This window comes from Aphelocoma coerulescens, chromosome 10, assembly GCF_041296385.1.
Source record: "Aphelocoma coerulescens isolate FSJ_1873_10779 chromosome 10, UR_Acoe_1.0, whole genome shotgun sequence".
NCBI lineage: Eukaryota > Metazoa > Chordata > Aves > Passeriformes > Corvidae > Aphelocoma > Aphelocoma coerulescens.
Window position 1 is genome coordinate 6902722 of NC_091024.1, and position 14967 is coordinate 6917688.

A 14967-nucleotide genomic window follows, 5' to 3' on the forward strand; every position below is an offset into this window, starting at 1 on the left:
CCAGATGTTTCAGATAATTAGTATTAGAGTCAAATTTTTCTAGCAGCTGTTTTCCTTTTGAAAGACAAGCAGTGTATCAGCCTGGACAAACTCTTCCAACAGGATGTCTAAGACGTGATCAAGACACAAGATGTCATTTGCATATATTACATATATATATTCTCAAGAGCTTTAAAGCATCAACTTGAATATTGGTAACTGCAGTAGCATGTGCAAAAGTTTACTTCTGCCTCCAGATATATTCTTGGTGAGTTATATGAGTTTTCAGAGCTTTTCTGCCTTTAGCATCTAACCTAGAGTAGGCAAAAGTTGACTGGAAAGAGCAGCATGCCCCAAAAATGTGTATTGGTTCTGTTGGTTTTTTTTTTTTTCCCAAGAAATTTTAAGACTTCCCCTAGCATAATTATGTATGTTCAAGTATTTTAAGAGACATCACTCTGTTTTCACCTATTTAAGTCTGTGAGCTTGTCCATCCATAACACACTACAGCATCCACCCAGAGCAAAGCATCAGTCTAGCCATGCTAATTGAATTAGTCTGTGAATTCACCCATCTAGAGATAGAGACCTTGCTAGCTTCCCAACTTCAGAATTTTTATAGAAGAGGTGCCTAAATTAAAATTTCAGGAAGGAGATGAGCACTTTTTTTGTTTAAAGAGATTGCTGGAAAACTTGCCTTTTTGGGGTTTCTTTGGTGGAAGAACCAGTTTTTTCAGGATAGAAAACAAGCACCTTATGAACTGGCAGAAACCTGTATGGAAGAGCCAGTTTCTCATGGCCTCATGCAAAAACCTTGGCAGTTGAGGCCTCAGGTAGCTTCTAATGTGCATCTTGTGAGGCTTGCAATGTCTGGAGGACTGATCTGTATCTCATTAAAATGAAGACCACTCATCTACAAGCACCAGACTGTTCTCCCCACTAATTGTTTGATAACTATGCCTCAGGCCATTAATGTTGGGAGACTGTGTCCCTGGGGTAGACTGGATTATTGACACCTATTGATGTGGCCCAGACTTGCTGGAAAAGCTGTAGCAAGACAAAGTTCAAGATGGGAGGGACCTGTTGGCAGCTGATGAGCAAAGGGCAGCAACTGACTGTGCCAGGTCTCTCCCTTTTCTTTCCAGCAATGGTTTGCAGTTCTGCTGGGGCAATGTGCACAGCTGGTCTGAGCAAAGATTCATCAACCTGGGTGGAGACTCTGCTCAGAGATTTTCAGCATCGCATTTACTAAGGTTACTCGCGTAAAAATAGAGCAAAATAAAAAGCCCCCAAGAGGTGATAATATTTTGGGAGAAGAAACTCAAAAAGAGTACAGGAAGAAAAAAGGGCTCATTCAAAATATCAGTTCTCTTGACTTCCTGGTGATGACTGGTTTATGCCTTGAAAATTAGAACGGTCGTAAGTGCCACTTTCAAAGGTATCTTCTGACATGTTCAGGAGCTTCAAGGCCTCCTCTACCTTTGAAAATGAAATTTAGGATGCAAATGATGGGTATTTTTGAAAAATGTAATCTGTGTTTCCACAGACAATTCTTCCTGTCAAAGGCCATGAGCATCCCAGTATGAAATGGATCATGGATTTAAAGTTCCGCATAACTCGGAGTTTAATAACGCGAGGAAGTAGAACAGCAGCCCCCAGTGTGGGTCCAGAAATGAACGAGAAAAGTGCATGTGAAGAGTGAAACAGATCAGGTTTTGCAATTATGCTGACAAGGAATGTGATCTGTAATAGTAGAAGTGAAGATTAGTGGTTTTTAACAGAAGATATCTCTTGAAATTAGAACTCGAGGTGGGGCTGACCACAAAGGGCACCATGGAAGGCAGGTGCAGGGACACGAAGCACGGCCAAGGCTGGTGCACGTGGCAGCGGCAGTGCGACGCAGGTCACCTCCAGCCGCTCATTCCTTCTTACATTTAATTTTTGTGGGGCCTCCGTTTCCCTTTGAGAAGGGGCCCCTACAGCTGAATGGAAACGGGGACACACGCTGGCAGGGAGCCGCCGGCCGGGTCGATGCGGGGGCATCCTGCCCTCAAGCTGCGGGAAGAATCCCCGCTCCCGGCGCCAAGCGGGAGCATCCCCGCTCCCTCCGCTCGCGGGTGCGGGGCCGCAGCCGGGGGGCAGCGGGGTCGGGGCGGACGCTGCGGCCGCTCCCCCCGCTGTGCCCGGAGCCCGGGACGGGGTCGCCCCGCCCGCCGCGGAGCCTCCGCCAGCCCCGGCCCCAGCCCCAGCCCCGCGCGTTCCCCGCCCCTCGCCGGCGGGGACGCGGATTCGGCCTGCGCGGAGCCGGCGGAGAGAAGGAGCGCGGCCGGGCGAGGGGAGGGGAGAAGCGAGAAGGCGGCGGCGGAGGCGGCGGCGAGCTGGTCATGGCAGCAGCCCGCGGGCGGAGAGGCAGCCGCGGGTTGCCGCTGTGATTGGCACCCCGAGGAGGAGGAGGAGGAGGCGGAGGAGGAGGAAGGCGCGGAGCAGCCGCGGGGCCCGCCATCCCGCGGCGGCGGAGCGGCGGTGCCCGGGAGGATGCCGGGGAAGCAGGGCTCGGCGGGCGGCGGCGGCGGCAGCGAGCTCCCGGGGGCCGGCGCGCCGCGACAGCGCAGGCGGCGAAGGAAGGTCTCCTGCTTCTCCAGCATCCAGCTCTTCCTGGTGTCCGAGTGCGCCCTGATGCTGGCCCAGGGCACGGTGGGAGCGTACCTGGTGAGTGCGGCCGGCCGGTACTCCCCCGCGCCGGCGGGGCTGAGCCGCGGGCGGGGATGCGCGGCGGAGCGCAGGGGAAGTTTCCCCGGCGCCGGGGCGGCTCTGCGGGCAGCCCCCCAGGCCGGAGGGGGTCACGGCAGCCCGGCGTTCGGCGGCTGAAATGACTCAGCAGTGCCGGGGGGTCACCCACCCGCTGCCTCCCAACTTGTGCGGCCGGTCCGCGGGACTCCCGAGCGCCCGGAGCGCGGCCGTGCCCAGGGCGGGCTGGCACCAACGCGGGTCCGCGGCTGGCCGGGCACTCGGCTCCAGCGCCAGCCTTTCCGCTTCACACTGAATAAATACCGGCAGAATCTAGTGGGGGGCATTTACTTCGTGCCTCCCGCGTTACCGGTTTTCCTCATCCTCTTAAGTGATGCAGCGGTGCAAAGCGCAGCAGCTCCGAAAGTCCCGGTGTTGGGTACAGAACAATCCGAATAAGACTTTAGCACTAAATCTGCATAGTGAGATGGGTGTCAGAGGCAGAAGTGTAGTAGAAGAGTTGGGAAGATGTCCATACGGCTGTGCTTGTGCCTTGAAGTGTACAGCCTGTGGAAATGTTCTGCTTCCAGCAGATGTAAGTGTATAGTTGATTTAAATTTCTCAAAATAGCTTGCTGGATTTGAGAATTATAGTTTCCATGGAAAAGAAATGTATTCATAATCTCTGAGGCTTTTTGAGGCCATACCCGTAATATATTCTGCAGTAAATGTAAGAACTCTGCATTTGGTGCTTGTATTCAGTATTTAGCATTGCTTCTCTCACATGCTCAAACTACTTATGCAAATTTGTACTGAACGTGATCTGTAATTTTTCAAGGTATGTGACTAAACTACCCATGGTTAATAGTCTCGGTTAATATGAAATGGAAATTAGAATTCATCTCCATATAATAAAACATAAGTTTAGTTTGAGACATACTTGTAATTCCAAAAGAAACTGCATCACATCTGATGAGATAAATTCAGCAGTTCTATACTCTAGGTGAGTATATGGAGATATAACTTAATTGTAGGAGCCTGACAGGAACATGTCTGTTTTATGTGAGTAACACCTTAGTAAGTAAATATATTGTTTCCGATGAGCTACTTGCAAAATGAGCTGTCAGTGTGAACGAGTGTGGGATAATCCTTCCTCAAAGTAATAGCCAAGGAAGAGCCCACGGGTGATGTCACCCAGTGGGCACCGGTGTGCCAGGAATGTATGGATCTGCTAGAGGACTGTGTATCAGCACGCTGCGCTGGGGTGTTTGAGCGTAGGATCAGCAGCAATAGTCCCTAGTGTGGCATTTCCCTCAAACTCCTTTGCATTGCTCACTCCTCACCAGTTTAGCATTTTTTTTCCTGTTTTCCCCAACTCCTGGGGCATGCTTTGTACCGGAGTAGCGTTGCTGCTGCTTTAGAGTGTTTCACGCACCCCAGCCCCACCGTCTGGAAATGAGCACTGCGATTCCCAGAGTCCTCTCTCCTCCAAGGAGTGAGCTCGACTCAGGTGCTTCTGTCTCTACTCTCTGCCCTTCTCCCGGTCTGTATCCTGAGCAGCATGACAGTGAGCCCTATGGCCAGCCGGATCCACAGGCAGTAACAGAGAACTGGGCAAGAAGTGGGGGGAAAGAAAAAAAGCAAACTAAGCTCAAAACAATCCCTAGCATGCATAAGCAGTGGCCCAGCTGCACTGGGCAAGTGTTCCTCTGTTCCCTGTATAATTTATCTGCGGTCATTGCAAATACCATACAGCTCTTCGTACAATGAACAGATGCAAATGTGGAATTGTCATTGCAGCGTGAATCTGTGCTTAAAGCGAATCTGCCCAGCACTGTGCTTACAGGTGCTGCAGGGGAGTGAGAGCAGGAGCAGCAAAGATGCTTGGTGGAAAGCATGGAGGATTTAATCGTTTTTGCAGACTGAGTGTCCCATGGGGCCAAGTGCTGTTCTCAGGTGCTGTCATGGGGTGGAATCAGTGGAGGCACTGCGGAGTTGCCCAGGTGTAATTTGCTCAGGCCCCTGGGATGAGCGGGGCTCGGCACTGGCTGCTGGGCTGGTCCCCGAGGGACAAATTAGCAGGCGAGACAAAGCGGAGAGCAAACAGAAAGACAGACAAGTAGGGAGATGCTGCGTAGGACAGGCACAGTGTGTAGTTCTGGGCAGTTGAATAAACTACTAATTTTAGCCTGTCAGCAGTGAGGGAGTTCTGTATTCATACTTCTGCTTTCCTTAGCCACATGTGTGACTTTCCCTAGTTATTTGTAATTCAGAAAAAGAAACCTTTTTTTTGCCTTATACGGTGCCAAGTTGGTTTCCTCAGATTTTGTCTGTCTTGTTCTGCACAGGGAGACCATGAGGGCAGAAACTCAGCTTGTTAAGAAGACAAGCCAGGGGCTTGGCTTCTCAGGAATGATTGAAGAGCTCAGTTTGGATTGAGCTTGGCTTTCATGTCAGTACATTTAGAAGTGGCTATTGTTATTTCTTTTTAGAGATGTAAAAAACCTCCCCTTTTCCATGTTCACTGTACAATAGACTAGCAGCACCCACTTGAATATATGTACAAAGTATACATTCATTCATTATGTGGTTTTTAAGCAAGGATCAGTCACTTTTATTTGTTCATAAAACATTGTGCTTGCCAACAGGGCTTTATAAATAATAAATGCTGATAAAAATCTATATAAAGTCCAATTCTTTTCCCACAGAACTCAGCAGTGAAAATACCCCAGGATGCCAGTAGTAGATGTCTGTGTTTAAATAGTGCAGTGTCTCTGAGGTTCTTCATGTGAAGTTTTAGGGAGTATTTGATCAATGTCACGTTCCAAAATATTTGTCTATTATTATGCTTGCTGTTTGCAAAATGCACATGTTCCAAAATTACTTGGTGCCATATCCTGCATAGTTTATGCAAATACAAGCCTGCGCTGCTGCTTTGGTTTCTGGGGCTGCTGAATACACCCTATTATTTGCATATTCGTGTAAGGTTTTGTGTATGCATTTATTTGGCTTCATCTCATTACTCCTGCGTGCTTTTGGAAACTTGAATTTCCCAGCAACTGCAGTGGCAGTGGGGAAAATGCTGCTTGTAGTCTGCAGGGATTCCTGCTGCAGAAGTTAGTCAGGATTTTCGCAGCAACTTTTAAAAGCCCAGCTGATTTCCACCCGCGGTTGCTCTCCTGCAGCGCTGGGCAGTGGATTAAAGAGCTGAGGGTGACTGGTGCAGATGGCACCAGGAGGGAAGGGCTGGAGCCTCCGTTCTCCAGCTGAAGCCTTGTGCCTTTTGGATGGATGCAGCAGTGTGATCAGTCGTGCCAGCCGTGCAGCGATCAGGATTTCGATAAGGCTGATTCACATACCTTGGCAACACTTTCCTGCCTGTCCACCTCCCTCCCCATGAATTCCTATTCTGTGCACTATATTTTGGAATATTTTTACCGGTGATAACGTTCCAAGCGCTCCTGACGGTTTATCACTGAGGCATTTCATCACCCTGCCAGTCAAATCTTTTGCCTAGCCAGTGGTGAAATCATTGCTTGAGCAGAAGGCAAAGAGCTCTCAGTTTGACAGCCACAGTTTGTGGAGCAGGAGTGCAGTTTAATTTCTCTCCCTAGCCTTTAGCCTCGACTCACTCTGGTTCAAAGTGACCTAGTTGCAAGCATGCAACATCTGCCAAAGTCATGGGCTTCTTTAGATAAAGGGCGTGCATATGGGAAGCGCGTTGGGAACCAGTTCTGTGGTGTGCTCTGGGGAGCTGTTTTTACAGAGCTTTACTGAGCTGTCTCTGTTTGCTACAGCTTTGAATGCAGCTATTCATGTGTTTTATCAAGTGATAGAGGATGACTGGCCTGAGCATGGGATGGAAAGGAAAATAATTGGTCCCTCCCAAGGAGGGTACATTGGTGTTTGCGTGGGAATAAATGCCAAATTGTTTCTTGTTTTGCTGAATGAAAACTTTTGAGCCATGCTTAACTTCCTGCGGAGAGCTTTGCCCATGCAGCAGTGTTTGACTGCAGCCTGTAAAAACTCTCGTAACTAAGTGTCTGCAGTAAAATTAGTGCTGTGTGACTCCAGGTGAGAGTGTGTGTATGTGTGTGTGTGTATGTGGTCTCTGAGACAGGCTCTGTCTGTGCAGTTTTATTGCTTCTGGGGTTTGGGATATCAATGAAAATCTTGAAATTCCATCTTTAGGAAGAAGATAAGTATCAAAGGTAAATACAGAAGTTGATCACCAAAGGGTTCCTGGTGGAACAAACAGAAATAGGGGCCCTGTGTGATGAACACCTGGGAAGCGAGGGGTTAACAGTAGAATTTGACTCTTGGATTTTTTAAGTTTTGGTGCTCAACCCCTTCCTCTCCGATGTTAAATGTAACAAATACAATACTGTGTTCTGTGGTACGGACCTGGTCAAACCCTCCTTGAAATCTGACAAGATCTGCATGGACAATGTCATTAAAGTCAGTTTTTGGGAATACTGCAGTGCTTTCTATTGGGCTTGGTGCTTTACAGTAGAATTTCCCTCTGAGTATTTGCAGTCTGAATGGACTGGGTGGAGAAGTGTTACAGATAGGGAAGCTGAGGCAGAGATTAAGGCTTGGTTCTGTTTCTGAAGCTATTGATAAAGCTTTTGATTGGTTGACAGCAGCAGAGCCTGAATGGCTTAGAGATGGGCAGACTTAACTACAAGAGGAGTTTTTCCTTTTTAATTTATTATTGTTTTTAATAAAGTATTTGTTTTCCTAGAATAAGAATCAGCTTTAAAATACTGCTGTCTTTTTTTTCTCTCCATCCTCAGCAGTGCTGAGTAATAAATTAGCTGTAATGTTCATAATTTATTTGTCACTGGTGTAGTTAAGGGGTAAAAAAACCCATGGCGTGAAAATAAACATTTTAGTGGGGATGAATATTGCCAAGCATTGGCTGGTTATTGCTTACCGTTCATTTTCCCTTAATATATCTTTGCTGGCAATGTTATTTCTGGAAAGTTTTTTCTAGTATGCCTTTCCCATTAGAGAATATTGTCTGTTCTGCAGCTGAGTTGCACAGAAAGTTATTCTAAACTAGCTCTTTTGACTACATTCATATTTCCTCTCTAAGAAGCCTTTTTATTTATATATATATATTTTTTTTTTCCTTGGGTCTTGACTGCAGAGTAGAGCAGAAACCAGATCCAGCTCTGGGCTCTGATGCTTTCAGACTCTTGTGGGGTGTGCATCAGGAGTGTGGCATGGACACATTAACATAAAAACTTTATTTAAGTTACAGGAACAAATTCCAATCCAGTGTAGGTTGCATGTTTGAGTACCAAGAAAACTTGTAACTGGCATTTATATGTTGATTAGGAGAAAGGGGTTTTTTTTATCTGCGACTAATAGATGAAACAGTGCAGAGATAACATGCTTATCTCCTACATTATGTATTATGTGCAATTTGCAACTTACAATCTGATGTCTTCTTGGTTAAATGCGTTTAAAGGCAAAATGCATTTGGTGTCTAAATGTGGACTAATTGATTTTAGTGTTTGTATTATTTTTTAGCAGAAAACTTGGCTGTTCTTCCATTTCTCTGTAAGGGCCAAGTGATGGTTGTAAGCCCTGAAAGAAAAAACAGCCTGTTAGAAATGTTATGGTCCATCGTAAAACCAATGTCTCATTTCTTCTGGCCAGCCTTTGCTTCCAGAATCCCTCTAGCACTTGCAGGGTGCCTGTGTGACAGGCTCTCTGGGGTTTAATGGCCTACAGTATTCCTGCAGCTGAGGTTTAAAGGGATCTTGAATTAGAGCAGAGAATGTGTTGGCTGGAAGGGCTGTGCCATTCTTGCTTGCGACCTTCATGCACTGTGACTCTTCTAAGTGGTCCTGTAGCCCCTGCCCCAGAGAGAGCTCAGTGGAACTGTGATCCCTCCCCTCCTCTGCAAGGCAGAGCAGATACTCCCTGTTTCCCAGAAAGGGGTGTGCATCAGGTTTGCATGGGCTTTCTTTTCCCTTACTTTCAGGATATTGTAAAGGACCAAAAGCCAACTGCTACAGCAGTGTAAATTTATTGCTTCAGAAGGGTTATTCTGCAATTCATCAAGAAGAATTTGTCCTCTGTGTATAATAGTCCTTACTTGTAGACTCCTTGGTCTCCAGCTATTCCTTCACAGGAAGATCAAACAATGGCAAACTATTTAGTGGGTGAGATTGCAGCTTGGATGAATTAGTGTAGCTTTGTCTTCTGATCAACACCAGATGAAACTACAAGTGGTGTATTTTAAGCATCATCCAAAGAAGTTTAAATAAATGTGATAGTACTTTGTGTAGTAACTCCTTTAAGTGCTCCACTGAAGTTTGGAAGACTTAATTTTTCCTATTGCACAGGAAAATGGGCCACTGATTTTGATTTACAAGGCTTCATTATAGCTCTGCAGCAAAACCAGGACTAGAACCCCAAGAGTCCCATCTCCAGGTCACCTTGGAACAACCACTAGACTCTCTGTCTGTAGGTAGGCAGTGCAAAGCAAATAGCAGTGCCTGCTCCACTGAGTAGAGATTTTACACTGCCCTGCTCCATACGCTGTCAATAGGATCAACAGTGATTGCAGACTGTTCAGGGAGCTTTTGGAGTGTCTGTCACTTCTCCCATCGCTGCTGGGAGGGCTCTGCCCTGTTATGGGAAGCATTCTGTAGTGTTCAGAGAGATGGTCCCTGCATCCAAGCTGTTTCTGTTGGAGAAGATGGAGAAGAGGAATGTTCCTTTTTCCCAGATGTATGTTGTAATCATACAGAGGTGACGACTTGGAGCACAGGTTTGGATTTAGCAAATCTAGAAAATGCCTCAGAACTAAAATCAGATTTTCTAAGTTCTCCAGTTAGCAACTTTTTTTTTTTTCCCAGCCTTATTCTTGGTTTGATGTGCTTCAGCATTTTGCCACCTGAGTATTCCTTGCTGAAGAGAGGCAGGCAGCCCCCACCTGCTTTTGCACAGTGCCCACTGTTACTGAAGTTGAAGATCTTTTACTGAGCTTCTGTTGCAGCAGTGTCTGAACACAGTAATTTATTTTAGATGACTGCGGTGTAAAAGCAGGATATTTATTTCTGTTTTGCTTGAATGTTTATCATCATTGTTATTTTCAAGAAGAAAAGGAATTTGCTTTGGTTTTTGCTTTTCCCCTCTGTTGCCTCTCCGTTCATAGTAGCCTTTCTCCTCACCAAGCAGGCAGCTGATTTCCCTGTATATTTTAACATCATCCTGGTGTCTGCAGCTATCACTTGGATGATTTCTGCATGCTTGCAGGCACTGTGGCTCTCAGATAAGTGGCTGCGAGGGCCGGTGTGGGAGCACAGGAGTTGTTATTCCATGCTACATCTGTTTCCTGGGCAAGGATTGCTGGAATAGTCTTATTTTTAATATTTAAGTGTCATTTTAAAACACCATGCTCTTCACCTGTATAATTCATAATGCCTTAGTTTACTGAAAGTGAAAAAAGACTTAGAATTTAGTTTTATGGTGATCTATTAAATGACAGTGAAGTTTTTGACAGAACCTGGATAATTCAGTTGTATTGAGGTCTTCATGACTCACCCAGTTTCTGAAGCAACTATGGCAGGTTTGTTTTTTAGTGCTTTGATGTTTGCATCTGGATCCAACAGCTTCTTCAGTTGTTTTTGATTTTCTTTGAAAGGCAACTACAAACTGCTGTAAGGAAACTGAAAGAAAGCTAGATTGTTGAGAAGAGATGTGTAGTGTGGGTGTGGAAGAATACAGAAATCTTTCAGAAATGTTTCACTTTTCATTTTGAAAGATAAGTAGTGGTATATTTGTGGTATACTTTTTTTTTTCCTTGTCCCCCACTGAAAGACTTTTGGCTGAATTGAAATCAGGATTGGTTTTGGGTCAATATAGAAGAAACAGCCTTGAAATGCATGTTGTATACATGTATTTTAGGGTGATACCTAACATTTTAATACCTGGAAAATTGCATGAAACAGTATGGAATTGCTTTACAGTGGAGGGTGACAGGTAGTGGTGCCCTCTGCGTTCCTAAAACAGAGGAATTACTCTGTGAACTTATGTTTAAGGTGAAAAGTAAGTTTTTTTCCTGGAGTCTTCTTGGAACATGTATTAGATGGAGCTTTTCATGCTTTCAGCTGGCAGGGAGCACCCATGTTCAAACACAGCATGGCCAGAGGATAGCAGTGGTGGGCCTGTTTGCCATAGCAGGACAGAGCTCTGCGTTTTCTATAGTTTCAGATTTATCTCATCCCTTTAATTCTCCAAAGGAATAACAGGGAGTGAGAAAACATCGTAACTTAATAGTTTTGCAACCTGTCCTGTTAAACAATGAATGGTATTTGTTTTCTCTGGTAGAACTTTACCAGGAAGGGCTGCAGAAACACTGCCTGGAGTTCTTGGTTTTTATTTCTAAAAAAGAGGATATGAAATAGTTGCTACTCCTTTCCACTTCTCAGCTTCATGCAAGCATAGTTTGGCACATCATTAGCAGGAGGCTAGAGATATGTTTGGGATTGTTTTGGTGCTGGAATGTGGACTAAACCTCATGCTTTGGCTTGAAAGGAATCTCTGAAAGGCTGCTGGAGGACTGGCATGTGCCGTGCTTGGGACAGTAGCAGGGCAAGCCCCTGTACTTCTGAAAAATACCAGACCTGTACGAACACATGTGCCTGTGTACACTGAGAAATGCCAAGAGAGAAGAGGGCAAGCATTTAAAACTTTCCAAGAGAGAAGCTGAAATACTGACTGAAAGAAGATGACTTTGAAAAACATGAAGGGGGAATGCCCCCAGTGGTGTCCTGCTGCTCCTTGTGCCCTGCTAATGAGTTTCATCTGCTGGAAACATGCTTACTTCTCATCCTGGCGTGGTCTGAGTGTTCTATGATGATGCATTGAGGTGCCAAGTTAGGGATGGATCCTTTCTTACCCAGTAATTTGGAAACAACAGAAAAATAACAATTTATAACTAAGTTTTGATTTTTTAAGAGGAAAATTTAAGTCCAGACTTTCAGTTTCTCAGTCCTACAGCTTGCTTCTCATCATCACCCTGAGCTCCAGGAAGAGCTGTAATTGTTGTAATTTAGGAAAGCTGTTTTCTCCAAGTTATTCTTCAGGCTTTAACTCTTTTCTTTTTAAAGGGTATCCACCTTGCTTGGTGAGATGTTGTGGTGTGTTAACCTTGGTCTGCAACCAGATGCCCACCCAGCTTCTCTCCCACTCCCTCCTCAGCACAGTGGGGGCAGAAAATGAGATGAAAAATCTTGTGGGTTGAGATAAAGCAATTACTGTCAGGGATAAAACAGACTTGATCTGGGAAAATTAATTTTTATTGCAAATTAAAATAGGTTTTGATGTTTAAAACAAAGCCAAAAATGAAAACACCCATCTTACCCCCATCCCATCCCTTTTTTTTCCCCTAGGCTCTCTGGGAGTATGTCTTTCACATCCTCACTGTGCTCTGCTGAGCATCCACCCTCACCATGAGCTAAAGTAAACCATTAATCCTGTTTGAGCACTGACACGCTCTTTGCAGCAGTGTTGGCTGCCGTTGGGTAAATGATTTCCCCTGTGCTCGGGTCCTTTCTGCAGTTGATCGGTCACTGGTTTTTGTGGTGCCCCACTGGGCAGCAGGGTTCAGCCCAAGGAGAAGCGTGTCTGTGTGACTAAAACACGGTGGTGTTCTTCCTGTCCTGCAGGCATTGTCTGTAAAATGTGAATTTTGTGGGAATTAACCTTCCCATAGCCTGCACAGAGTACTCTAGTTTGTGATAAAGTCCTGGACGTATGGGCCCTTTATGAGAAATAGTGGGCAGTGTTTTTAGGGCTTACCAGCAAAGGAAAACTGGGGGTTTTGTTTTTGTCTTGTCCAGCATACAGGGCTGAGAGCAGTTAATTACAATGGGCCTTTCATCCTCTGCATGAGATGCACACTTTGTTTCCTGCTGCCTATGGCTCGTTATGATGCAGGTCCTTCTGTCTGAAGTCAGTGCAGCTGCTGGCTGAGGGACAGGAGCTTCGGCTGAAGGGATGCCTTGTCTAGGGGTGCTTGTTTGTGAAGGGCGGTGATGGCTGTTTGGGTGATCCCAAATGGTCTCATCCAAGGTGCTCAGTGCAAGGACTGCCCACTGAGCTCAGCTGTGTTCCTGCAGGAACCTGTTTTCTCCAGCCTTGGCCCAAAGAGGGGTCCTTTGACCCCAAGTTTATATTTTTGATATCAAAATGTGATATCAAAACCACATGGCTGCTTGAGCCCTTGGGTCACAATGCTATGATGCTAGTCTAGGTTGGGTTTTGGTTTTTGTTAGTTCTCTTTCTATAGTCTGTGATATTTGATGCTATTAAAGAATTATATAACTCAAGGGAGCTGCTTAGTGTTACTGAAGAGCTTTCCCACAGTCTTTGGGATTCAAACCTACGGCTTCAGAGAGCTTGAGAGCAAAGGCTGAAAGTATTCAAGTATTCCATGGAGCTAGATAAACTGTTCACTTCCATGAGTTAATTTGCTTAATTGAGGCCGCTTCTGCATTGACAAACCACAGTGTGAATGAATGGATTCCAAAATCAGCTTGGGAGTTATTTGATGGCTATTGAAGTTAAGCCACACCAGCAAGCCATGTGCTAGAGGCACAGTTTTGTGGGTTTGCTGTGTCATTTGGCACAACTGCACAAGCTTTCTCAGATGCTGGCCCTGCACAGAAGTTCAGTGTTTTCCATGGGTTAGTGTGCATCAAGGCTACTGTGTTGTACTTAATCTCAGTTCTTGCTCTTTCTTAGCAAGAAAGCAGAAGTTTCAAATTTCTTCTTGCTGTTTCTTGGGGAAGCATTTGGGGCTTATGATGTAGGCTCCCATATTTGAGATGGCATTTACTGATTTGAATATTCAGCTTAATTCAATGCTGGACAAGCTTTTTGCCAGAATTTTTATTTTGCCTTCTTATTAAAACAGATCCCTAATGAATTACTGTAGTTGTATATAATGACTCTTGGGAAATACTGGATGCAGCCTCCAGAATCAGCTCTGTGTATTTTCAGATTGCAAACTTTTGAAGTCTATCCCTGAACAGTGCCCGGGGTCCCTTGACATTATCTGACATTCCAGATTCTCCCACATTAATGGACTTCATCTTTGGTATCTGTGGGCAGGTATCCAGTGAGCAATTGGTTAGCAGGGTAACAACTTGGAGGTGAACCTGGATGTTTACCAGAGTTCTCTCTGGGATTTGGTGTAAGGTTGTATGGTCTCATGCATGGAAGTTTTTTCCCAGGCTCTCCTACAATGTTTCCAACCCAATACTTCTGTATCCCCATCTTCAAAATTACTTGCTCTGAGCTGGCATTACAGTTTGGGGGAGTGGTTGGCCAAAATGGACAAAAATGTTCTGCAAATGGCTTGTGGCAAAGTGTGGTCTTCTGGTTTAGCTAACCAGCTCTTTTGACATAAATGGAGTGTGTATGGTTACTCCAACACTTGTACTCAAGCTACTGTCAAACTTGATCAAGTTTTCATGGATTTCTGTTAGGCATCACACCAAGGCTTCAAGGGATGGGATTTTTAAGAGGTGCACAGAGCTTTGCTACACTGGAAGTGCAAATGAAACTAAAATGACCTTTGGTTTCTCCTTTTTTGCCCCCTGTAGTGCATAGTGCACAGATTCAGACACTTGCAATTTGATTCTCAGCATCCTGATTGTGCTCAGAACTCTTGGTATCCAGACAGCATCACAAAATACTAGTTTCATGGAGTGTTTCTGGGAGTCCTGTCACTGTGTATTTTCCTGACCTCCTCCTTGCACCCACTATTCAAGGAAGTGAGAGATTAAATGATGGAGGAACAGCAACTTGATTCCTCTGAACCAATACTGGCAAAGCAGATTCTGTTGATGGTGGCATCTTAGCAGGAACAGAGGAACATTCCTGCCACATGTGGCTAATGTTTTCAAGCCAAGCTCTTACTTTGCAGCTGGCTCCAGAGTCATGTCCAAACTGACTCCCTCCATGAGTTAAGACTAATATTCGTGCCCAGAGGAATCTGGATTTATTCCCATTTGGACAATGTGACATGTGGCAGACTTGGGAGAGGACAGCTTAGCTCGTGGAGTAATGCTTGTTGGCTGAGGAACAGCTACTAATTGTATTTCGTGGTGAAGGTGCAGACCAGGCATGCTTGGGCTCTTTTCCTGGCTTTGTCATGGACATCTTCAGGCCTTCTTTGGGTTTTCTCTCTCAATCAGCAAATGTGCTAGCTGTGTTATTGTCAGGTTCCATGGTCA

The 14967-nt window shown here is 45.4% G+C and overlaps 1 protein-coding gene across 1 annotated transcript in view; it reads left to right on the plus strand.

Moving 5' to 3' along the window:
• Positions 1 to 2457: 2457 nt before the first annotated feature.
• Positions 2458 to 14967, plus strand: part of SLCO3A1 (solute carrier organic anion transporter family member 3A1) — a 131568-nt gene continuing 119058 nt past the window's right edge. The window contains exon 1 of the mRNA XM_069026336.1: positions 2458 to 2687. Within this exon, the coding sequence (XP_068882437.1) occupies positions 2514 to 2687 (174 nt within the window). The 5' untranslated portion in view covers positions 2458 to 2513. The remainder of the gene's footprint in view (positions 2688 to 14967) is intronic.